The sequence below is a fragment of the Panthera leo genome, chromosome C1 (assembly GCF_018350215.1).
Source record: "Panthera leo isolate Ple1 chromosome C1, P.leo_Ple1_pat1.1, whole genome shotgun sequence".
Taxonomy (NCBI): Eukaryota; Metazoa; Chordata; class Mammalia; order Carnivora; family Felidae; genus Panthera; species Panthera leo.
Genome location: NC_056686.1, coordinates 150,393,511 through 150,415,088, shown reverse-complemented (window position 1 = coordinate 150,415,088; position 21,578 = coordinate 150,393,511). Strand labels below are relative to the sequence as shown.

Here is a 21,578-nt window from a genome sequence, read left to right as displayed (position 1 = left end):
CTCGAACGTTCTTCCCCTGATTATCATATGGTACTCCCTTTTTAGTAAATTCAAGTCCAAGCTTTCTTGGATTGCTTTATCTAACTTGGCCCTCTGCCACTCTGTTCTCCCACACTTCACCATTCACTCCCTACCACATTAGCTTATTTTACTTTCTCCATACCTTTGACTGCAGAGCACTAAATTACAACATTATTGAAAGTAGAGCACTCCATCTTCTCTTTTACTTCTTAGAATGTCTGATAGAATTTTCTGCAGCATACATGTACAACGTGTAGTAGTCTCTATTCATTGCCTAATGCTCCAGACAGTAATAGTTGCATCATCTATCACATGTTGGCGATATTCCAGTTGACTCATCAGGTCTCAGGATAACTGAGAAAAGTCGAGTTTTATTCTATTTCCTTGGAAGTCTACTGTGCAGAGTTCTTTAGATTTTACTCCATGGCTTCTCCATGACTGAGCGCATTTCAAAAGAGCAATTATTACTTCTACGTTGTGGCTATGAGCAAGTTAGTGAGTGAATGAGTGAAAACATAAACACATAAGTACTGTACGGCCTGGTATGTATGTTTTCCTAACATCTCCCCTTGCTGCTGAATGCTCCAGAGGTAATAGTAGCATCACCTATCGCATATTGACAATATTCTAGGAGCCCTGCTTAGCACTTCACATGCATTCCCATGGACCTCTCTTAAGATTGTTACTGACATTATCCCCATGTTCCTAAAGAGAAAATTGAACCTTAGAAAGAAACTTGCCTGATATTACATAATGGAAACTTGTCTTAGTGCATTTGGGCTGCTGTAACAATACCACAGATGGGGTGGGTTAATACCAGATTTATTTCTCATAGTTCTGGAGGCTGAGACAGAGGTCCATGGTCAAGGTGCTAGCAGATTCAGTGTCTGGTGAGGACCTGCTTCATGGAACACAGTTGGCCTCAAATGGAGAATGCGGCATGGAATCTCTCTGGAGTCTCTATTTCAACAAAACAAAACAAAACACGCCTTATTTATTCTTGAGGGAGAGAGAGAGCACAAGCTGGGGAGGGACAGAGACAGAGGGGGACAGAGGATCCTAAGTGGGTCCTTTGCTGACACCAGAGAGCTCCATGCAGGGTTCAAACTCACAAACCATGACCTGAGCTGAAGTCGGCCGCTCAACCAGCTGAGCCACCCAAATGCCCCTGGAATTTCTTTTATAAGGGAACTAATCCAATTCAAGAGGGTTCCACCCTCATGACCTAGTTACCTCCCAAAGGCCCACCTCCAATATCATCACACAGGGGGATAGGATTTCAACGTATGAATAACAGAGGGTGGGCGACAAACATTATAGCCAGACTTGAGTCCAGGTTAGAAGACTCCAAAGCCTGTGCTTTTCACAATAATCTTTCCCATCTTTGGCCTTCGGCTTCTCTTTGCTATGATGCTTTTGTAACCGCTTCTCTGTGTGGCAGTTTTCTGCCATCGAGACTTGGTCTAACAGTCACTTTTTCATAGGCCTCTCTCCCTCTCCAGGCCCTAATTTATGATGCCTGCCTCTCCCCACCTACATCTATTATATCTCTTGAGATTCTTTTCTCATATTTACTTGTCCATATCCCCCATTCAACTATGAGCTCCTCAAGGACAGTGAGCCTTTCTCAGCCAGTAATGCCTGACAGAGGATAGCCGCTAATGTTTATAACCTAAATAGGGGATGAGTCTGTTTCAACGATGAAGTGAACACCCCAGACATTTTAGGTTTCCTTTTGCAACTCATGATGGATCTGTCATCCTGAGTGATCTCAAACCTTCTTAAACCTCTTTTTTAGCCTGTAGCACACCGTTTGTCTCTCGCAGATAGAGCATGCAGAGGTTTCCCAGAAACAAGCATAGATTGTGTCAAAATAATCCAAGATTTAAAAAAAAAAGTATGACTCACAAAAGTTAGAGACTTAATACATAATTGTTGGCATGAGAGGATAGGAGGGTGATAAATGATAAGTGGGAAATATTCTTCAAGGTCGGAAACTCTGGCTTGTGTCTCAGCTCTGCCAATATACAAACTGGGTATCCTTGAGCTACCCATTTTGTTTATTTCATTCTCACAGGTAAAATTTGATTTTTATATCAGTTTGGTTTATTTATTTTTTTAGTTTGATTTATTTACTTTCAGAGAGAGAGAAAGAGAGCAGGGGAAGGGCAGAGAGGGGGAGAGAGAGAGAGAGAGAGAGAGAGAGAGAGAATCCCAAGCAGGCTCCACACTGTCAGCGCAGAGCCTGATGTGGGACTCAAACCCACAAATCATGAGATCATGACCTGAGCCAAAACCAAAAATTGGACGCTTAACCCACAGAGCCACCCAGGTACCCCTGGTTTGGTTTATTTCTTGAACACAGACTATGTGGCTTGTGCTAGACAAGACTCCAGGTATTTAAAGATGAATAAAACACAATTTCTTTCATCTAGGAATATGGTAGGGAAGACAGACATAAAGACATGTTTTAATGTGTACATGCATTCACATAAAACATAATTTTTCATAAATTCAAATCTGTGTATATATATGTTATCTTCAGTCTTACCTTTTTTTCCTCTTATGCCTGGTTCTCTACTTCTCTCCACCCCCATCTTTTCCCCAGGTATCACATGTTAAGAATCTTGTGTGTGTGTGTGTGTGTGTGTGTGTGTGTGTGTGTGTGTGTGTATTATACTACCCAATCATCCTGTGAAGATAGATATTTTTTAGTTATTGCTTATTCCATAAAAAATCCTACTTTCCATACTTTTCTGTAAATTGCATTTCTCACTCAATGATACCACGTGGAACTTCTTCCAAGGATTCTGGTATAGTTCTACTTCGTTTATTTTTAAATTAACAGACTTAATTTTTTTTTAGAATAGCTTTAGATTTATAGAATATGAGTGGAAAACACAGAGTTCCCATATACTCCCTCATCATCCCCCACTTCTGTCCCACTTTCCCCTATTATCAACATTTTGCATTAGTATGGCACATTTGTTGCAATTGATGAGCCATTATTGATACATTATTATTAACTAAAATCCACCGTCTACATTAGGGTTCATTCTTTATGTTGTACATTCTATGGGTTTTGGTAAATCTATAAAGTATAATGACATGTATCCACCATTACGGGATTATATGGAATATTTCACTGTCCTAAAAATCCTCTGTGCTCCAGCTCTTCGTCCCTTCCTTCCTCCAAACTCCTGGCAACAACTGATCTTTTTACTGTATCCATTAGTTTGCCTTTTCCAAAATATCATGTGGTGGAATTATACAGTATGTAGCCTTTTCAGATAGGCTTCTGTCACTTAGCAATAGGCATGTGAGGGTCCCTCCATGTCTTTTTGTGATGTCATAGCTCATTTCTTTTTACTGCTAAATAATATTCCAGTGTCTGGATGGACCACAGTTTGCTCATCCATCCCCTACTGAAAGACATCTTGGTTCTTCTAAGTTTTGGCAATTATGAATGACACTACAAATTTGTAGGGTTTTTAGATATGTGTGAGTTTTCAACTCATTTGGTTAATAACACGGAGTTTGCTGGTAAAGCTATTTGGGTTTGGAGTTTCCTTTGTGCAAATATTTTTGTTGATTGATTCAATGTGTTTATTAGATATGAGACTTTACAGATTTTCCATTTTTTGTTGTCTCAGTTTTGATAACTTAATTTTCAAGGAATTTGCCCCTTTTTTAACTTTTATATTTATTGGCCCCCCCAAAAATGTTTGTAATATGGTCTTGAAATCTTAAATTTTTTTAATGTTTATTCATTTTGGAGAGACACAGAGTGTGGGGCAGCGGGGGTAGAGGGAGAGGGAGACACAGAACTTGAAGCAGGCTCCAGTCTCCGAGCTGTCTGCACAGAGCCCGATGCGGGGCTCTAACTCATGAACCATGAGATCATGACCTGAACTGAAGTCGGACACTCAACCAACCGAGCCACCCAGGTCGCAAACAAGATGGCTTTTTTCTTTTCTTTTCTTTTCTTTTCTTTTCTTTTCTTTTCTTTTCTTTTCTTTTCTTTTCTTTTCTTTTTAGATTTTTATTTTATCTTATATTTAGTAGGCTCCGTGCCCAACATGGAGCTTGAACTCAGGACCCCAAGATCAAGAGTCTGTGCTCTACTACTGACTGAGCCAGCCAGGTGCCCAGGTCTTAAAATCTTTTAATCCCATTTTAATCCCATTTTTCATTTCTAATATTGGTCATTCACTGGTCTTTTTTTTTTTTCCTTACTTTTACTGTGTTAGCAATTTTATTCATCTTTTCAAAGAACCAGTTTTGGGCTTTGTTGATTTTTTTTTTTTCTCTTCTGTTCATTTTCTGTGTGATTACTGATTTTACCTTTATTACTTCTTTTCTTCTTATTTGTTTGGATTTGGTTCGCTTTTCATATTTTAGATATTGGATATCGTTGTTTAAAATATTGATGATATATATTCCAGTGTTAATATATATTACCAGGTGGCTTTCAAAAAAGTCTGTAGCACTTTGTATTTTCATGATCAATGTAGGAGAGTATTTCTCCACATCACCACCAGCGATAAAACTATAGATCTTTGAAATATTTTGTAAATAAGATGGTTGAAAAGTGAAAATCTGCATTTTCTTAAACAGGTGGACTTAACATGCTATGGTAAATGCTAGGAGTAATGTTTACCAGGGCGTAGCATGTGGGGAGCACTGTGATTCCAAGAAGTTTCCTTGGCAGGGGTGAAGCCAGAGCTAGGTTACAGGTGAGGTCCTGAGGAGTTTGTACCAGATGGTCTCTGAGAATCTCTTCCTAATTCTCAAATTCTAAGGATTGAGATAGGGAACCACAAAACGTGACACAGAATTATGCAATTTGTTACATTACTTTACATCTTCTCTTATGTGCCTATATCGAGTGGCTGAACTATCGAGGATCACAGGAGCCTGAAATGTCTGTTTTCTTTTACAGCAATGGAGACATTCTTACACAGCTTCATATGACATTTATGATTTAAATAAAAGGTCAGTGACTTCCTCATAAAAGCTATTAAGCTTTTTTAGTGTAATAATACTTTTTTGAAAAGAAGAAATCCCACTGTGATTTATTCATTTGGTAATGTTTCCTTTTATCTTTTTTTCTTTTTTTCAGGCAGCTGATTACAGAAGAGAAAATTCCAAACAACACACAGTGGATCACGTGGTCACCAGAGGGTCATAAATTGGTTAGTGAGTCTCTTCTGTTTTCAGAGAAACATAATGGCTCAAAGTTCTGACATGCAGAAGCTACTTTCCCTGATACAGAACAGACACTTAGGAAGCAAATACTTCACTATCAAATAGAGTGTTATTGCCTAAAATAGCATTTTTCTGGTCTTACACAGTAAATACGGTTCCTAAAAGTTTCTGAACTGCTACTGGGGAATTGTCTACATACTGGAAAAATGCTCTTAAACTCCTCAATTCTATTTTCTGTTGTACTGAGTTTGTTGTTTTGTTCGTTTGTTGAGGCGTACCTGCTTCTTGCTCGTTCTGTGACCTTCTCTCTGTCACTATAGATATACCTTCATGTTCTATGGTGCTAGGAGAATGGCAGAAGTCCAAAAGAAACTGACCAGGAGGCGGGATGTTCATTTGTAGATGGAACTCTCCATTCTGACATGCAACCACACTCCCTCAACCCCCAGCCCCCAGAAAGCAATGCGAAGCAGGCATCATTGTGTGAGAGTGGTCAGCCTCCTGGGTCTTTCTCATGTACTTCATTCAGCATGCACATGGTGGTGGTTGTAAGCTGTTTCTAATATGTGAAGTGTGTCTTTAGAATTATTTGGAGGATATAGCTGTATACTTAGCGTCTTTAAAATGTGAGGAGGATAGAAAAGGACTCTTTATCTTGCTCAAATTGAATAACCCAAGGTAGTCATCACATTTGCATACTTTATTGTTTGAGGATAAAATAGTTGATAGATATTTTTTAACTCTAGGATAAGATATATTATAGCAGGTTATTACTAATTAATCTCTTTTTCAATATTTCTAGGCATACGTTTGGAAAAATGATGTTTATGTTAAAAATGAACCAAATTCATCAAGTCATAGGATCACCTGGACCGGGGAAGAAAATGCAATATATAATGGAATAGCAGACTGGGTTTATGAAGGTAGAGACTTTAAAGCTTTTTCAAATTCGAAAGTCTGTAAGGTTTTTTTTTCAATACTTAAACATTTCTTTTAAAATGGAGAAATTCAATGGTATTCAACATAAGTTGCATTTCTTTTAAATGTCATCAAATCTCTTTAGCACTGACAATGCCAGGTGTCCCACAGCACAAGGATTTCTTAGCAGTAGCTAGTTTTGCCTGTGTCCTCATTGTCTCTGAATGCGCCTATTGTCTTCTGTCTCCTCCTACAAAGGGCCTTTCTGTATAGGTAGTTTTTCTGCTTTACTGGGGCATAAAAGCTTCCAGATTAACATCAGATGTTTCTCTAACTGGGCCTACCTAACCCAGAGTTACTGAGGAAAGCTAAATACTCCCACAGCATTCCAAGAGCTGACAAAATATTGTCTGGAGGTTGGAGACTAGAGGAGGAAGAAAGCATCTGTTTTACAGAGGATTTGTGTTCATTTGAACTTGGACAAATCATAATTTCCTGTTTTTAAAGAAGGAAAAAAAATAATTAGAAAGGCTTAGGGGACAAAATGGGTAAAAAAAAAAACAGAACTAAAAATATTAAAAAAGGATTAGTCTTCCTTTTAAGGTAGAGTTTTAGAAAATATTAACAAGACATTTTTCATGTCTATAGTTGCCAAGGTACAAGGCATTTTGAGACTGTTCCAAACTGTTTGCAAGGTTGCCTCATGCTTATTAAGTGCCCATCCTTAGTTCATCCTATGAGTTTTTCCTCATAGCTAAAAAAAAATAAAATAGTTTTTCTTCATGATGTAATATTGGTTCTTACCCAGTTCAAGTCCAACGGCTAATGTTACAACAACAAAAATCACTTTAAAAGAAAGATAAATCCCCATGGCCCATAAATAAGATTTGATTAAAACTGATAATGAAATTTACTTAACGATTGAAAACGATTGAAGGACTCCCAGAGTGGACACTAGGTAAAGCCTCTTCCCAAAACTGCGACTCGACGCTTCCTTGTAACATCGGAGTATATCTCTAAGATAAGAACACACCTAATACTAATGTCCTTTCTAACCTAGAGAATAGCTGGAAATATCTCATTTTGCATGTTTATGACAAGCAAAGGAATGGCTTCCCGGTTCCACTGTGGGCCTATCTCTAGTAAATGGGACTTAAGAGTTCCTACAGGGAAATTCCTACAATTGGTTTTGTATATTTATGAATGATCCGTACTTGGAAAGGGCACACTTGCTTCTCCGTATATTGGATCCATCCTCCCATTAGAGCCCCGGTCTCCACTGCAGCCATGATGACTTGTGGAGTATAAGATTGAAAGAGTATGTTCTGAGAGTCTATAGGTTCATAAGGAAAAGAACAAACAAAGCTGCAAGGTGTAGACAGGGCCACGTGCTGTATCATGGAGGGACACTCACAGAGTAGCTGACCATCTGGAACATGTGTCCCTTGCCCCACCCCCTGTTCCCAAATGGCTTCCTCTCTCAATTTCCCTGTGTTTTCACTTTGCCTTATTTCATGATTCTCCAATTGATTATTACCATAGTTAATAGGTGTCTTCTTTTGTAAAAATGATAATAATACTTTATCTTCTAGTATGAAGTTAATTATATGACATTGACTCTGAAGTATGAGTGTAGTTTACCTAACCTCAGGGTGAGAATGAGAATTTTGAGAGCAAGGATGAAAAGGGACAGAGAAAGAAATAAATTTGGAAGATGGAGCACTCCTTACCCCTCAAGTAGTTGTGCTGACAGTGGGGGTGTGGGTAATTGAGTGCAATTCACGCTGAGTGTCAGTCACCTGTGAGGTGCTGCGTCAGGTTCTAGAGACGCAGGGACAGATGCTAACCAACTACTGCTGTCAAGGAACTCTGCCCAGAGAGGAAGACAAAGGTGCCAGGGGATAATCATCACAGAGTGAATTGACTGACCTATCCAGGGGAGGGCACTAGGTTCAGAGAGTACATAAGGAAGGTTGGAGAGGCTGGACAGGAGGTATCACGGGATAGTTGAGGGAAGTCGTGGGGGGGAGAGGTTGCCATAGACACTTGTGCTCACAGCCAGCTTTGTATCAGGAAGGGCTGGAAATCTGTTCCTTCCTTTGTTATTCTCCCTTCTTCCTACTATTCATTCTCAGCTCTTTGAGTTTGACCAGTAGTAGTTTTATAATAATGGTTTTAATACATCACGATATAGAAAAATATGTTCTGTATTACAAATAACTACCAAATCAAAACACAGAACACTCCCTGCTATCTGTACTTAAAAACATTTTTAAAAAACCATAGCCTTGCTGTAATTGTATTCATTTTATGTAATTGCATCTTGATCTTAGACTAGAACCAATGGGTAGAAGCACAAGGAAGGAGACATCAACTCAGTATATGAAGAAGTTCTCAGTAGAAACCCCTTGACCTGGACTCACAAGTCCTGTACCCTTATTCTTGTCTCTGGCAATTATTTCAGTCTCTCTAACCCCCTCAGTTGCCTTCTCTGTACAATGGGATATGAATAGACTCACCTAAAGATCTTCGTCATGACTGCATTAGATAAGCGTTTCTTAAATTCTAAACTGCTATGCAAAAGTAACTTAATGACATAGGTATAAAACAAAGCGCGGCAGGCTGCCTTACCAAGGAGGTTGTCTCTTCCTTGGAAGAGCTGGAATAGGCATGGATGGACATAGAGCATGAAGGTGAAAAGCATGGATTCAAACCAGACAAGTCTGGATTCATTCTTGGTTCTCTCAGTTATTGGCCACATGACCCTGGGCAGATTACCTATTCTCTTGAAGCCTGTCTATCTCTTTGTTCATCTGCACAGGGAGCTACTGTGAGGATTAACTGAAATAATAGATGTCGGTTGCTTATCAGTGTCTGGCACATGGTTAGCACTCACTGGATGCTAGTGGCTCATCATGATAATTATTACATTTTGTTATGACTGTTGTTGTTTCTGTCACTGGTACTACTATTAACCGTTATTATTATTGAAAACAAGCATTGGGAAGAAACTTGTAAAGAGGCTTCAGGAATCAGAAAAGTGATTGGGGCTTGTGGTAACTCTGAGATTCAAGTCTCTATGCTTTTGCTTTTACCTTTACACCCACAGCAGAACATGAGATTTGTGGATTAAATCTACATAAAGAGGAGCACCTGGGAAGCTCAGTCAGTTAAGCGTCTGACTCTTGATTTTGGCTCAGGTCATGATCTCAAAGGTGGTGAGATAGAGCCCCTTGCTGGGATCCCGCTTGCGATTCTTGCTCCCTCTTACTCTGCCCCTCCCCACTGTGTGCGCACGTGCACACGTGCACATGCTCAGTCTCTCTCAAAATAAATAAATTTTTAAAAAATCTACATAAAAGACTAGGAGTCTCCATCTCTTCTACCTGAGCCCTCTGTAAAAGAGGTTTTGGCATTTTAAGAGCCAGAGATTGGAAGTCCCAAGAATAGACTCCACAATCAACATAGGAAGGAACTACATTTGCCAGAGAATGAGTCCAACAGTGTTCTGGAGAGCAAGACCTTTCCTTTCATTTGCCTCCCTCTTTGACCCTCTTCTCTCACCATCAATGGATACACCAGAGGAGTGTGTTAATCCATGGGAGTCTTTAGTTTCTAGCCTAAGTGAAGGAGGTATTTCTTGATAGGGGTCTCACGGAGCTCTTTGTCATTCTAAATTCATCCTTCCCACACCTTGTTTGTGCCAAGAGTAGTAAAGTGTGGGCACCATATTAGTTTGATAGTCTGGAGCCACACACCACCCACCAGTACCCTGCGGGCTCAGTACAAACTGAGCCCAGTTGGGGAGAGTATGCTGGCATGTTGACTGTTTGAAAATTAGAAAGGAGAATCAGCCCCTTGTGTGAAATTTACTTTTAGTACGTTTTGCGGCATAAATTTAGAGGATTATAAGATAAAGAAAAAAAATGCAGAGCTTATATTAAATATTGTGTGCTAAAATATTCTAAAATGGTCCAACGGGTTACTTATTTTCACAATCCAGATCTATCCTTGAAGATTTTATTTTTATTCATTTGTATTACTCTGAATTTGGAAGCCCAGCAAATGCAAAATGGTTCATTAGTTGAACTCTACTGTAATTACTAAAGCTAATGAGAACAATATTTTGAATGCCAAAGCCAATTTATCAGCTACTTCTTGTAACAGAACAATTTATGTCTTTTTTCAGAGGAAATCTTCAGTGCCTACTCTGCTCTGTGGTGGTCTCCAAAAGGCACTTTTTTAGCATATGCCCAATTTAACGACACACAAGTCCCACTTATTGAATACTCTTTCTACTCTGATGAGTCACTGCAGTACCCAATGACTATGCGGATTCCATATCCAAAGGTCTGTACTCCCATTCGCATGGTGGTTCCGTGATTTGATGGGAAGAGAATGGTTTCATTTAATCCTTTCCTGCTAATGAAAATATTGTCAGTCTCTCTTCAACAGCTTGCTGTGATTACTCTTGCTGAAGTCAACAGCATCTGGCAATTTTAAAGTATTTTTATTATCCCAGGAAAGAGTGTGATTTAAGGTTTTGTAATTTCTCCAAAAACTTTGAGGAATGACAAGCCGAAAAAGATGGGGGAAATGCTTTTGAAAGAGGTAGGGGGAATAAAAACGTTTCAGTGGAGGAAAAGAGAGGCTGTCACTGAATCACAAACTCATCTTATTTGTAGAAGTTGGAGTGTGCCCTCAATGAAGTTGAAAAGCTCGGTTATGTATCAGGTTGTATTGCTAATTAACAGACACATGACTAGTTTCGGTGATTCCAGTATAGATTTGGCCCTAATGTAAATTTCACACGTCCTGCATTTGGAATAATAGTATCACATCTTGGTTTTCAAGGCTGTTCTCTCCCCTCCGGGATGCATGCTTATGATAATTGAACAGCTCTGTTAAGCAGTGTAAGCTGAGGAAGAGGAGGATTTAGAAGGGAACCAGGATTCTTCACCAGTATCATAATATTAATGGCCACAGTATCATCCATAGGAAAATCTAATAGTAAATGTTTTTGCTGTAAGCAACTTGGGAAAAGGGATTTTTATTTTTACCAACTCACTCAATTTGCTTCATGAAGAGCTGCCATTTTAGGAAGACAGAGGAAGTTAAAAGAAAAAAAAAGATCAGAGACTAAATATAGAGATGTATTTTCAGTGGAATGTTATTTTTTGATGAGTGAAACTGGCAAAAAAAACACATAAAACGCTCTCACTAAAAATATATTATTTCTAACTAATTTGTCAATTGAAGATCTATGTGTATATATTAAAAAGTTTTGTAGATTTCTGTCATCATATTGATTGCAAAGCTCAAATGTGATGAACCTGAATTTGGAGTGCAAATGATTGCTTCCTAATTAGCATTATTGGCTCTTGACTCAGGTAAACTCATTTTCTTGGTGAGTTGTATCTTTGGCTGAACCCAAGGTATTCTTCCTAGCTGTCAGCCATTAGACTTCTTGTCTTTTAGAGTCAGAGTGTATTTGCAGAATAATAGAATTGATTTTTCAAAAGCTTATCTTTGCACAAAATACATAAATTATGAACATCCATGATTTAAACAGGAGTGCTTTGGGCTGTCAGCATATGTTTCTGCCTGAATGTGAATAAGTTGCATTTCATGACTTTCTTTTATGTTCGTTTTATCTATATTAAATCTTCTATATTAAATTTTTTGAATTTTTTAAATGTTTATTTTTGAGAGAGAGACAGAGCGTGAGTGGGGGAGGGGCAGAGAGAGAGAGAGGGAGACACAGAATCTGAAGCAGGCTCCAGGCTTTGAGCTGTGTGCACAGAGCCCTACCTGGGGCTTAAACTCATGCACCACAAGATCATGACCTGAGCCAAAGTCAGATGCCTAACTGACTGAACCACCCAGGTGCCCCTATATCAAATTTTTTAATGTGTCTTATTACTATAATTTTATGGCTGTAATGCAGACATTTTTATACCATTTTAAGCCTTTGTAATGATGTTGTGTTTTTTGTCACTACCGGCTCTGTTATTGTTTTTTCCTAGGCAGGAGCTGCAAATCCAACCGTAAAGCTCTTTGTTATAAAAACCGACAATCTCAACCCAAACACCAATGCAACTTCGGTAGAAATCACTCCTCCCGCTGCTATGTTGACAGGGTAAGACTCTTGACTGGAATGTGCGGGTTGTAAACAGTTTCGCACTTCTCAGGGAGGACATTTTAACGACGTGTGTGTTGAGAACCTGCTTTATGTCTTCACGCTGGGCACAGTTCTAATGATGGGGTTGCACAGTGAATAGAGAGAGCAGCCAGGGCCCCAGGTATCATGGAGCCTACCCTCGAGATGAGGGAGGGAGACAACAACCAGGTAAACAGAATCCAGCTGTGACAAATGTGAAGCCAGTCAAAGCAGGGCAAGGTGATGGTGATGGTGGGGGGGAAGTTAAGGAAGCTCTCTCTAATGAGATAACCTGTGAGCAGTGACATGAGAAGGAGGGGGCGGCTAGCCACCCGAATACCTGAGGGTTCAGTATCCAGGCAGGGGAAGAGCAGGTGCAGAGACCTCGTAGAGGGGACGTGGGGGGTGCACAGAGGCCCTGGGAGGAGGCCAAATGACCAGAGCAGTATGAGTGGAGAGGAGAGTGATAGGAGTGAGGTCAGATCATGAGGGCTTTGCAGGTCTACATGAGAACTAGAGGAATTCAGGGAAACTGTTACATTTAGCGATCCTCATGATGCTGATGTGCCTCAGGATGTCATTTGTCTAAATAATCCTTGATGGTTTGAAATTCTGCTACTGAGTACCCCCAGCCTCCTGTGCTTTTCCTATAATGATGACCATGATATTGCCTGCAGTTTAGGCCTGCAAGTTGCTTTCTATTCATTTCTGTTAGTCATGTTGGTTTTCTTGTTGCTTTTAAATAATAACCTGTATATACTCAATGAACACTCACTATTTGCCATACACAGGGCATTATTGCATGCTTTATTGTATTAATCTCTAACTCTCTCAGACAACTATTGTCGTATGCCTGTTTTACACATAAGAAAATGAGGCTTAGAAGTTAAGAAAATGACCAAGTATGAGTCTATATTCAAACCTGTCTTTCTGACTTAGAAGAAGGAGCTTTTAAGTGCCCTGCTAGGTGCCTCCTTCTGTGTGCATTCAGCTGATGCTCTCAGATTCCTGGAGTCATCATCAGAGCAACATGGAAGCATCCTTCTCAGGGTGGAATTGACCACATCAGGCATGCTGTAGGCTCTGCTCTGTAGTCATTAATTCATTGACTTGATTAGAAATGTCTATATTAACCTATTCATTTGAGGGGGGGGAAGGAAATTGATTATCAGTAAATTTAAAAAATTGTTTTTCCTGAGTTTGTCTAAAGGTATAAAAATTTGCCTGGAGGTTCTAACATCTACTAGGTGGCCCCATCCAGTCATCTCTTCTATCAGCATTGCTTGAGCACCCAGTATTTATACTCACAAGTGTCCATAGGGCTGGATTCTGCCTTTCCAGCATTTATGATCAAGCAGAGGATATAACACATTGCAATAAATGACTTCAAAAGCAGATATGACAGAGGTATAAGCAGAAGGCCAGAGGCATTCCGAGGAGGAGGAGATGAGTTTTCCATGATCCCAGCGATCAAAGAAAGCATCGTAAGGAAGGTGTGGGTTGAAGAGGTAGGGTTCCGAAGGGCACAGTTGAGGGAGGTGGCACTGAAGGGGAAGGTGACCCATGAGCAGGGAAGCACGGGGCTGTCCAGGGAAAGAGCAGCAGGTCCTGTGACCTAATGGTCTACAGCCAGCATCTGTCTGCAGGGAGGGTGAGCCACAGTCTCCTGCTCTGAAAGACACTAGATCCTGGAAGGGGCTTTAGATCTCACTCATGGTTTACAAACATTTTTAAGGACCTGGAAGCCCCCCCTTTTTTTTCCAAGTGAGCTGCAACACAGAAGTACAGTACCAGAAAACAAATGAAGATTACTGCTCAGGTTGCAGGCATGGGCCCTGTCCCCTCAGCTTCCCCCCTGGAGTCAGGATATTAGGCAGAACCTGCAGGGGTTCCAGAACACACTCAGGACAACACTGTAGAACACAGATGAGAGAACCGAGGTTCAGAGAGAGAAACTCATTTGCTCAAGGTCACATAGCGTGCTAGCATGGGAGCTGGGAAGAGAACAGAGGCCTGCACTTGCCAGACCAGATTCATCGAATAATGGAGTTTAAAAGTATTGAGTATTTCTGTGGGCAGGGACTGTGCTTGGTGCTCCGCTCACATCTCACTTGAAACACTCCCTACAGTGTTATTGTCATGGCCATTTCACAGATGAAGAGATGAGATCTTCCCCACTTAGAAACCATGTTCCAGGACCTGAGATCAGGAAACCTATGCAGGTCTAAGGACTTAGTTTTTGTCCTGTAGGAATGAACCATTGCATCTTTGTTCTTTGTAGTTCTTTATGCTACATTCCTGGTGGGGACTGCCTCACTCACTGGGGGTATTTTGTGTGAGACACATTTTACCAACAAATCATTTCTGGAAATGCCTCAGGAATGTGTTATATAGGGAATGTTACAGCTCTGGTCTCTGTTAACACCAGTGAGGCCACAGCTTATCTAAAACCAGGCTGGAGGTCCTCTCTGGGGAAAGCATTCCAATAGGTGGTGATGCCCCATTTTCTAGCCTTATGCAAACATCCGGCAGGGCCAGGTCAATCCAGGCAAGTTGGTAAGTTGCCCAGCACCCTCTGCTGTGTTTTCTAGCAATCTGCTACTTCCTGGAGTTGTAGGATCACCGGGAGTGTAGCCCTGTGAGGGTCCTCATGTCTCCTCCCTCCTCTGCCTAGGCACCCATCACTGATTTTCCCTCTGGGCCATATCCTTGCACCATGGAGCTTCCAGCAGGAGAAATCCTTCTGGAGGCTAAGGCTGGTTTGTTCTGTTAGGAATGCGCTCCTCTGCTGACAAATGAGAAGCGCATCCTGGCCACCCTTCCAGCAACCTGAGCCTGAACCTGAATCAGGGAGAACCTCCCTGCCACCCTCATTGATTGAGAGGTCAGGTTGATTAGATTCATTAGGCTGCCCATTTGTATTGATGACTCATAATGGGAGTTTGTGACTCAAAATATTTGAGAGAAAACCACACATACTGAAAAACCATAAACCCCCTAACTGCTTTATTTAGAGCCCTGTTTCACCTTGCTGGATTGAAGTAATAAGAAAGGGAGCAATCTTAACAGTAGTATCTCCAGTGCCTTCCAGGGTGCCTGGGATACAGCAAGTGTCCAATCAGTATTTGCAGCATAAATTGAATAAGCTGATGTGTGGATGAATGAGATATGCTATGTGTCTGACTTTATGTGTGTGCCGTAGTTTATACAGCCAGCACCAAAGATGACCTGCACAGTGACCCTGCATAGCAAATCCCTCTTTCCACCTCCTCCCAGCCATCTGCAAATTCTGTGGCCTGAGCTAGAGAATTGGGAAGGACATGTTCTATTGAGGTGACCCCACCCCACATCTGGCCAATTGGCTCCAGGGACCAGTCACACCCAGCTCATGGTCTGCCTGCCCCTACCCTGTTTTTCTGCTCCTGTGTGATTCAATAGATAAATGTTTTCCTCTGAACGGCTGGTGATCCTTGGTCTATAAAGTAAGGATATTGGGGTCTAGGGTCGCCACCCGGGAGATAAATGAACTGGACTGAAATACCCTGGAAGCTAGCGACACCTCCAGAAATGAGGCCGAACAGCAGCTCACATGCTGTGGGTGCCGCCCCCTGGGATGGGCTCCCTCTCACCCTACCCCTCCTCAGCGATCTGTCAGCAGCCCCAGGAGGGCTGGCATCCATCTCAGAGCAGAGGGTGGCAGGGAGCCCGGGGCCAGCACTGGCAGAACGCCCACTTCCTTGGGTGATTCACCGAATTAATCACTCTACCGTCTGCAGTTGCTCTTAGGAGCAATTGCTCTCCAATATTCTTTCCAGTTAGTAATGCCTACCTGATGTTAAGTATCCTGAATATACCAAAAGAAACATTTACACAAATTAGGGGAATTAATGTAACTCAACAGACATTTATTAAATGCCTACTCTTTGCAAGCCAGCACTTTACAAGTATGACCTTCAAAAGCAAGTCTCTCCCAATAGATTCAAATACAATTTGCTTTATAAAATTCAGCTGTTTAGTTTACACACACTCTGTAGGAATAAATAGATCTCATAGAGTGAGGAGTTCGATCCTGAAGAAAATGCAAGCGGGTTGAAGCTAGCCAACAATATTCACCAGAGGGATGGGTAGAGGTTCTACAGAGGGAATGACTGGGAACAGAAAATCTGAAGCCAACTGCTTGGTTTGAATCATGGCTCCAACACTTCCCAGTGTGTGACCTTGAGCAAGTTACTTAACTTCTCTACATTTCCCTTTCCTTGTCTGTAAACCATGAACTCTAGCGTTCCTACCTCATAGGGTGCCACGAGCTTTATGTCGAGCCCCTGGAACAGTTCCAGGCACAAGTAGACTCCCCTTGCGTTTGAACTCCTACTGTTATGTCCAGGAATTACTCCATTGCTTTAATATTAAAGTCAGCCATATTCTCCTTGGTCTAATACCGTCCCAGAAGTTAGAAGAGCTTGTTGAATCACTCTGCCTAACCTGGGATAGGCAGCCACTGGCTCAAGGGAAGGCCCTCTTCTGCTCCTACCCACCATTTCATAACCAGTCTCCTCAGTATACGCCTCTCTGTTTTTACAGAATAAAATCAGCAAATAGCACACAAGATAGTTGATAATCCTGCTTGTTGGATTTTTCTGGTCTTAAGTGGGACTTAAACCTTTCAATAAAAAGTGCAGTTGGGTCATTGGTTCCCTTACTTTTTTTTTTTTTTTTTTTTTTTGAGTCATTGACATCTCAGACTGGCATGATCTTGGCTCAGGGCTGGGTTATGCAGCCTCATTCTGTCTCCCCTTAATTGCAAATCCTGAAGAGAATCTGTGATTAAGCGGAAGTATGTTTATATGAAAATTCAAAATGTACCGTCCCCTTGCTGGTGAAAGGCCATTCTGGAGGCATCACAGGGTACAGAGTACACCTCGGGCTACAGTGAGTGACAGAGGGAGTGGAGGATACAGGTTCATGAACCTTTGATCTAGAAATGGGCAGGGAAGGTGCCAGATGCATGTGAGTTTCCTGGCAGACTTCCTAAATTCCATTACTCCATGTTTTCAAATGGGGAAAAGTTATTTCTCTACTGCTGATTTCCAAACCTGGAGCATAATTTATGGTTTTTAGTAGATAAAAGGACTTTGTACCAGGTGATCCACTAATCGTGTTAGAGAGTTTTCTGCCCGTCCCCCTCCGGCCCCTTCCCCCTACTAGGCCACTTTAGAAAAGGGAAGGCTCTTTTTAGAGCCCATGGTCCTAATCGATGCCCAGGAAGCCCTGAGATAATGTGTGCAAGTATGTGAAGAGGCTTTTTTTTCCCTTAGAGAGAGGTACATGATTTTCATCCAGTTTATAAAGGGATTTGATCTATGAGTAAGAACCACTAGCATAGAGCAGGGATAAGCACACCAGGCCCACTGGCAAATCCAGCCCCATGCCCGTTTTTGTATGATCTGCAAGTAAGAAAGGTTTTTACAATTTTGAGTGATTGGGAAGGAATTTACAATTTGAGTAATTGGGGAGGAAAAATCACGAGAAGAATAATACTTCATGATGTGTGAAAATTATATGAACTTCAAATCTCAGCATTTCACTGGAACACAGCTACAGTCGTTTGTTTGTATATTGTCTGTAGCTGCTCTGGTGCGGCAAAGGCAGAGATAAGTAGTTGTGACAGAGCACATGTGGGCTGCAAAGCTTAAAAGATTTACTGTCTGGCTGTATACTAAGAAAACCTTCAGACCCCTGGTCTAGAAAGTTAATTTCAAAAAGTTTTCCTTTCTCCCTTGCATTTCATTATTGCAGTCCCCTCTGTAAGTATTTATTCCTTATTCCCGGGAAGATTTATTTGCCTTACCATGTTCTCATTTAATGCCTGAGGACTGGGCACAGGGCAGAAGAGTTGGATCCAGTGAGGCGCCCTTGCTCCTGTGCGTGCAAAGAGGGGCTCACACTCTCACACCCTGCAGCCTGGCAGTCGTTAGTGGTAAGCGCTTTAAGACTGGTTATATCAGTGTAGAAAAAGAGGGTTTCTAAGAAAGCATAGTGGATATTTGAAGAAGACCTGAGGAAGTCAGAGCACTGCAGTGGTTTCAGACTGAAGGGCAGGTTGAACCAAGAGGGCAGCTAGGACCTAGCTCATAGGGTGTTCATGAGACACCAGCCATGCAGACTGATGGTGTACCGGTTCTTAATAAGCAAAAGAAAGGGCTGAAATGGAGAGGAGTCCCTATATGTGGGAAGGTGGTGCTTTGCTGCTGGGTGAAGGGGTATGATCTTCTTTCAGTACCTGCCACCAGCAGCGGAGACAATGAGGAGGTACCCCTGGGGACATTAACACAGGAGGTGTCCCCAGCAATAAAAGGGGGATAGTGAAGTGGTGATCCATCCTAAGTGCTCAATAAACAGTGGTTGTTTGCTTTAGTGTCCATGAGGGGAGTGGAGATAGGTAGGACACGGTCTGTGAATTCTGAGGAAGGACAGAAATATTTAAGCCACAAAGAATAGGATGGGATTTTTCCCTTCAGTGCTGCCTTCCAAGAATTTCGGTGAGTGTCTGTTTTGGGCCAGGTATTCTGCTAGGGCCTGGGGACACCCTGTGAACAAGACAGCTGTGGTCCTGCCTCAGAGAGCTTGCAGTCAAGTAAGGAGAGCAAAAAGATGCAAGGAGGGGGTGGTCACAGCCTGGGAAGGGAAGAGCAAAGGAGCATTTTAGCGCGTTCAGGGTGAGGAAGAGGATATGGCCATGGGCCAGAGGGGAAGAGAGGGGAGGAAAAAATTCTTTGGGAATTTTTCTGAAAAGGGGATAAGGCTTTGATCAGACAGTGGAAAGGAGTGATTTAAGACCATTGTTCAAAATCACAATGGGGGCTAGGAAGAGTAAATAAAATAAAATATAAATGATCCGGAGCAAATATTTAGGGAGGCTAGCAGAAAATTAAATTGTGAATTCTATGCATCTCACTGCAAATCAAAAGGTAGTTCCAAAACTGCTTAAAGGTATGTGTTGGAGGAAGACACAATGCTGGAGATATCTCCACTTGTATAAATTTTATGTTAAGGTTCCTTATTTTTTTTTTCCACAAGTCCATGTTTTGAGTCTTGAGAAAAGATTTTTTACAGTATAATTATTTGATTTTCAAAGTTTGTAGAGATGTGGGTCAATTTTTTCCCCTTTGAAAATGAAGTTGAGAAAAAGGTCAGTTGTAATTTCACCCTAAAAGCAAGAATTTTCTAGAGAAGCACGTCAAATTACCAGAAAATATTCGAATCTCAGCCAGTGTCTCTGGCCTCCCTGTAATTTTCTCTCAAGACAGCAGAAAAGAGATGGGAAAATGTCACCCTTGACTTCCTGGCACCACCAAAGGCCAAGCTGAGGACTTGAAAAATCCCGAGCTGTGGTGTGAGTCACGTTTGCCAAGCCACTACTTGATGTTAGCTACTGTTTTTCCTGTCAGATATATTTTAATTTCCATTCAAAACTAAATTACACTTTAAGCTTTCAGAAAAAGTAAAATATTGTGTTATTAAATGCTTTCAACAACGATTTAAAATTATATGCCTATTAAGATTGATTTCAGTGAGTAAAATGTCTGTCTGTACCAAGGTCTGGAAATAGTTATTCTCTCTCCCCTCCCTTCCTTCCTCCCTCCCTCCCTCCCTTACTTCCTTCCTTCCTCATTCCCTCCCTTCCTCCCTTTCTCCCTTCCTTCCTCCCTTCCTCCCTCCACCCCTCCATTTTTTCCTTCCTTTCTTCCTTCCAGGGATTACTATTTGTGTGATGTAACGTGGGCAAACGAAGAAAGAATTTCTTTGCAATGGCTCCGAAGGATTCAGAACTATTCAGTCATGGATATACGTGACTATAATAACTCCACCGGCAAATGGATTTCCTCAGCGGTAAGGTTTAATGGGGATGTTCTGCTTCTAAAGCTACATGTGATCCAAGGACAGTATGAAAACAGGCAAAGTGAGTGATTGGGAATCAGGAAATAAACTCTGAGTTTCTATTCTTTCTGACTGTCAGATCCTGAGGCAGTGGGTAAGTTTTGACTAACTTTTAGAGAATCTGATATCTGGTGGTACTTCCGTTTCACCTTTACTCAGTAGTCATACTGTTTTAGTTATGGATATTATCACTCGGGGAGGAGATGGTAATTGGAAACCCAGAAAACGGAATTTGATGTCAAAATTCAAAAAGCTCAAGAGGGCCAGTGGCTGCAAGGGCCATAAAGTGTGTTTCCATAGAGAAAATATGGGCAGTGGCAAATGACTGGCTGAGTATGTGTGAAAGAAAACAAGATTCAAAAGGCCACAAATCTGCTACCGTACTGTGACTATCATTAAGCAGTAAACAGCTTTGGAACATACATAGATACCTACCCGGCTGAAAGGGTGGTAACATTAAGACAAAGGCAAGTGTTAATTCAAATCTGAGGTGCTTGGGGCGTTGGGGGGTTTCCCACAAGAAACTTCAAGGTTTGGCCAAGCTGGTGAATCAGAATTAAAGCCCCTTTGGGGACCAGCAGCCTCAGGACAGACAAAGCCCAGGGAAGGTTTGCTGGAATATGTCAAGCACACCTCTACAAGCCGTTTCCTGGTAATAGGCTCTGTACTTACACACCTCCCCTCCCTGTTCCCATCCTGGTTGGACACAGTGAAGATTCTTGCCTCAGAAAGCTTGGGCACCCTGTATCTTGATGTGCTCATTTGTTCATTTATACAGCAAACATTGAATACCTAATGTGTCCCAAGTTCTGTGCACAGCTCTGTCCCTAAAATGTTGATGTTTTAGTAGGGATTACCATTATGATAATGAATAATAGTAGATACCATTTCTTGAAGACTCACAGTGGAGTCAGAGGTTCAGTGAAGTTAAGGAGCTTGCTTCGGTCACATGACAGCCAGAATTCAAACTAAAAAAATCTCAAGCTTTTTGTTTCCTGTAAAACATATCCTACTATCAAGATATTGTGACCTAAAAGGATATAAGCAAGGTACAGAGGGAATGTAGGGCAGAAGAAGGCAATCCACTCAACTGGGGACAGGGGATGGGAGATGACAAGGAAGAACTAAAGCAGCCTGGGCAGATAAGGGCACAAGGACCCTGTGAGCAGAGGCTGTGCAAAGGCATCCAGTGAATGGCTTGGAGCGTGCAGGGTCTGGGGCTCCCAGAGGACCAGGGGTTGGGTTGAGGCACAATGATGAGAACTGAGGGTGGGGGTAGACTGAGTCTCAGGCACCATTCCCAGGAGTTTGGACTGACTTGTAGGACACGGGG

At 41.6% G+C, this 21,578-nt stretch overlaps 1 protein-coding gene across 1 annotated transcript in view; it reads left to right on the top strand.

Moving 5' to 3' along the window:
* Positions 1-21,578, top strand: part of DPP4 (dipeptidyl peptidase 4) — a 78,286-nt gene that overhangs the window by 26,188 nt on the left and 30,520 nt on the right. The window contains exons 6-11 of the mRNA XM_042948962.1: positions 4,964-5,016; positions 5,144-5,216; positions 6,032-6,152; positions 10,337-10,497; positions 12,174-12,286; positions 20,062-20,197. Coding sequence (XP_042804896.1) covers positions 4,964-5,016; positions 5,144-5,216; positions 6,032-6,152; positions 10,337-10,497; positions 12,174-12,286; positions 20,062-20,197 — 657 coding nt within the window. The remainder of the gene's footprint in view (positions 1-4,963; positions 5,017-5,143; positions 5,217-6,031; positions 6,153-10,336; positions 10,498-12,173; positions 12,287-20,061; positions 20,198-21,578) is intronic.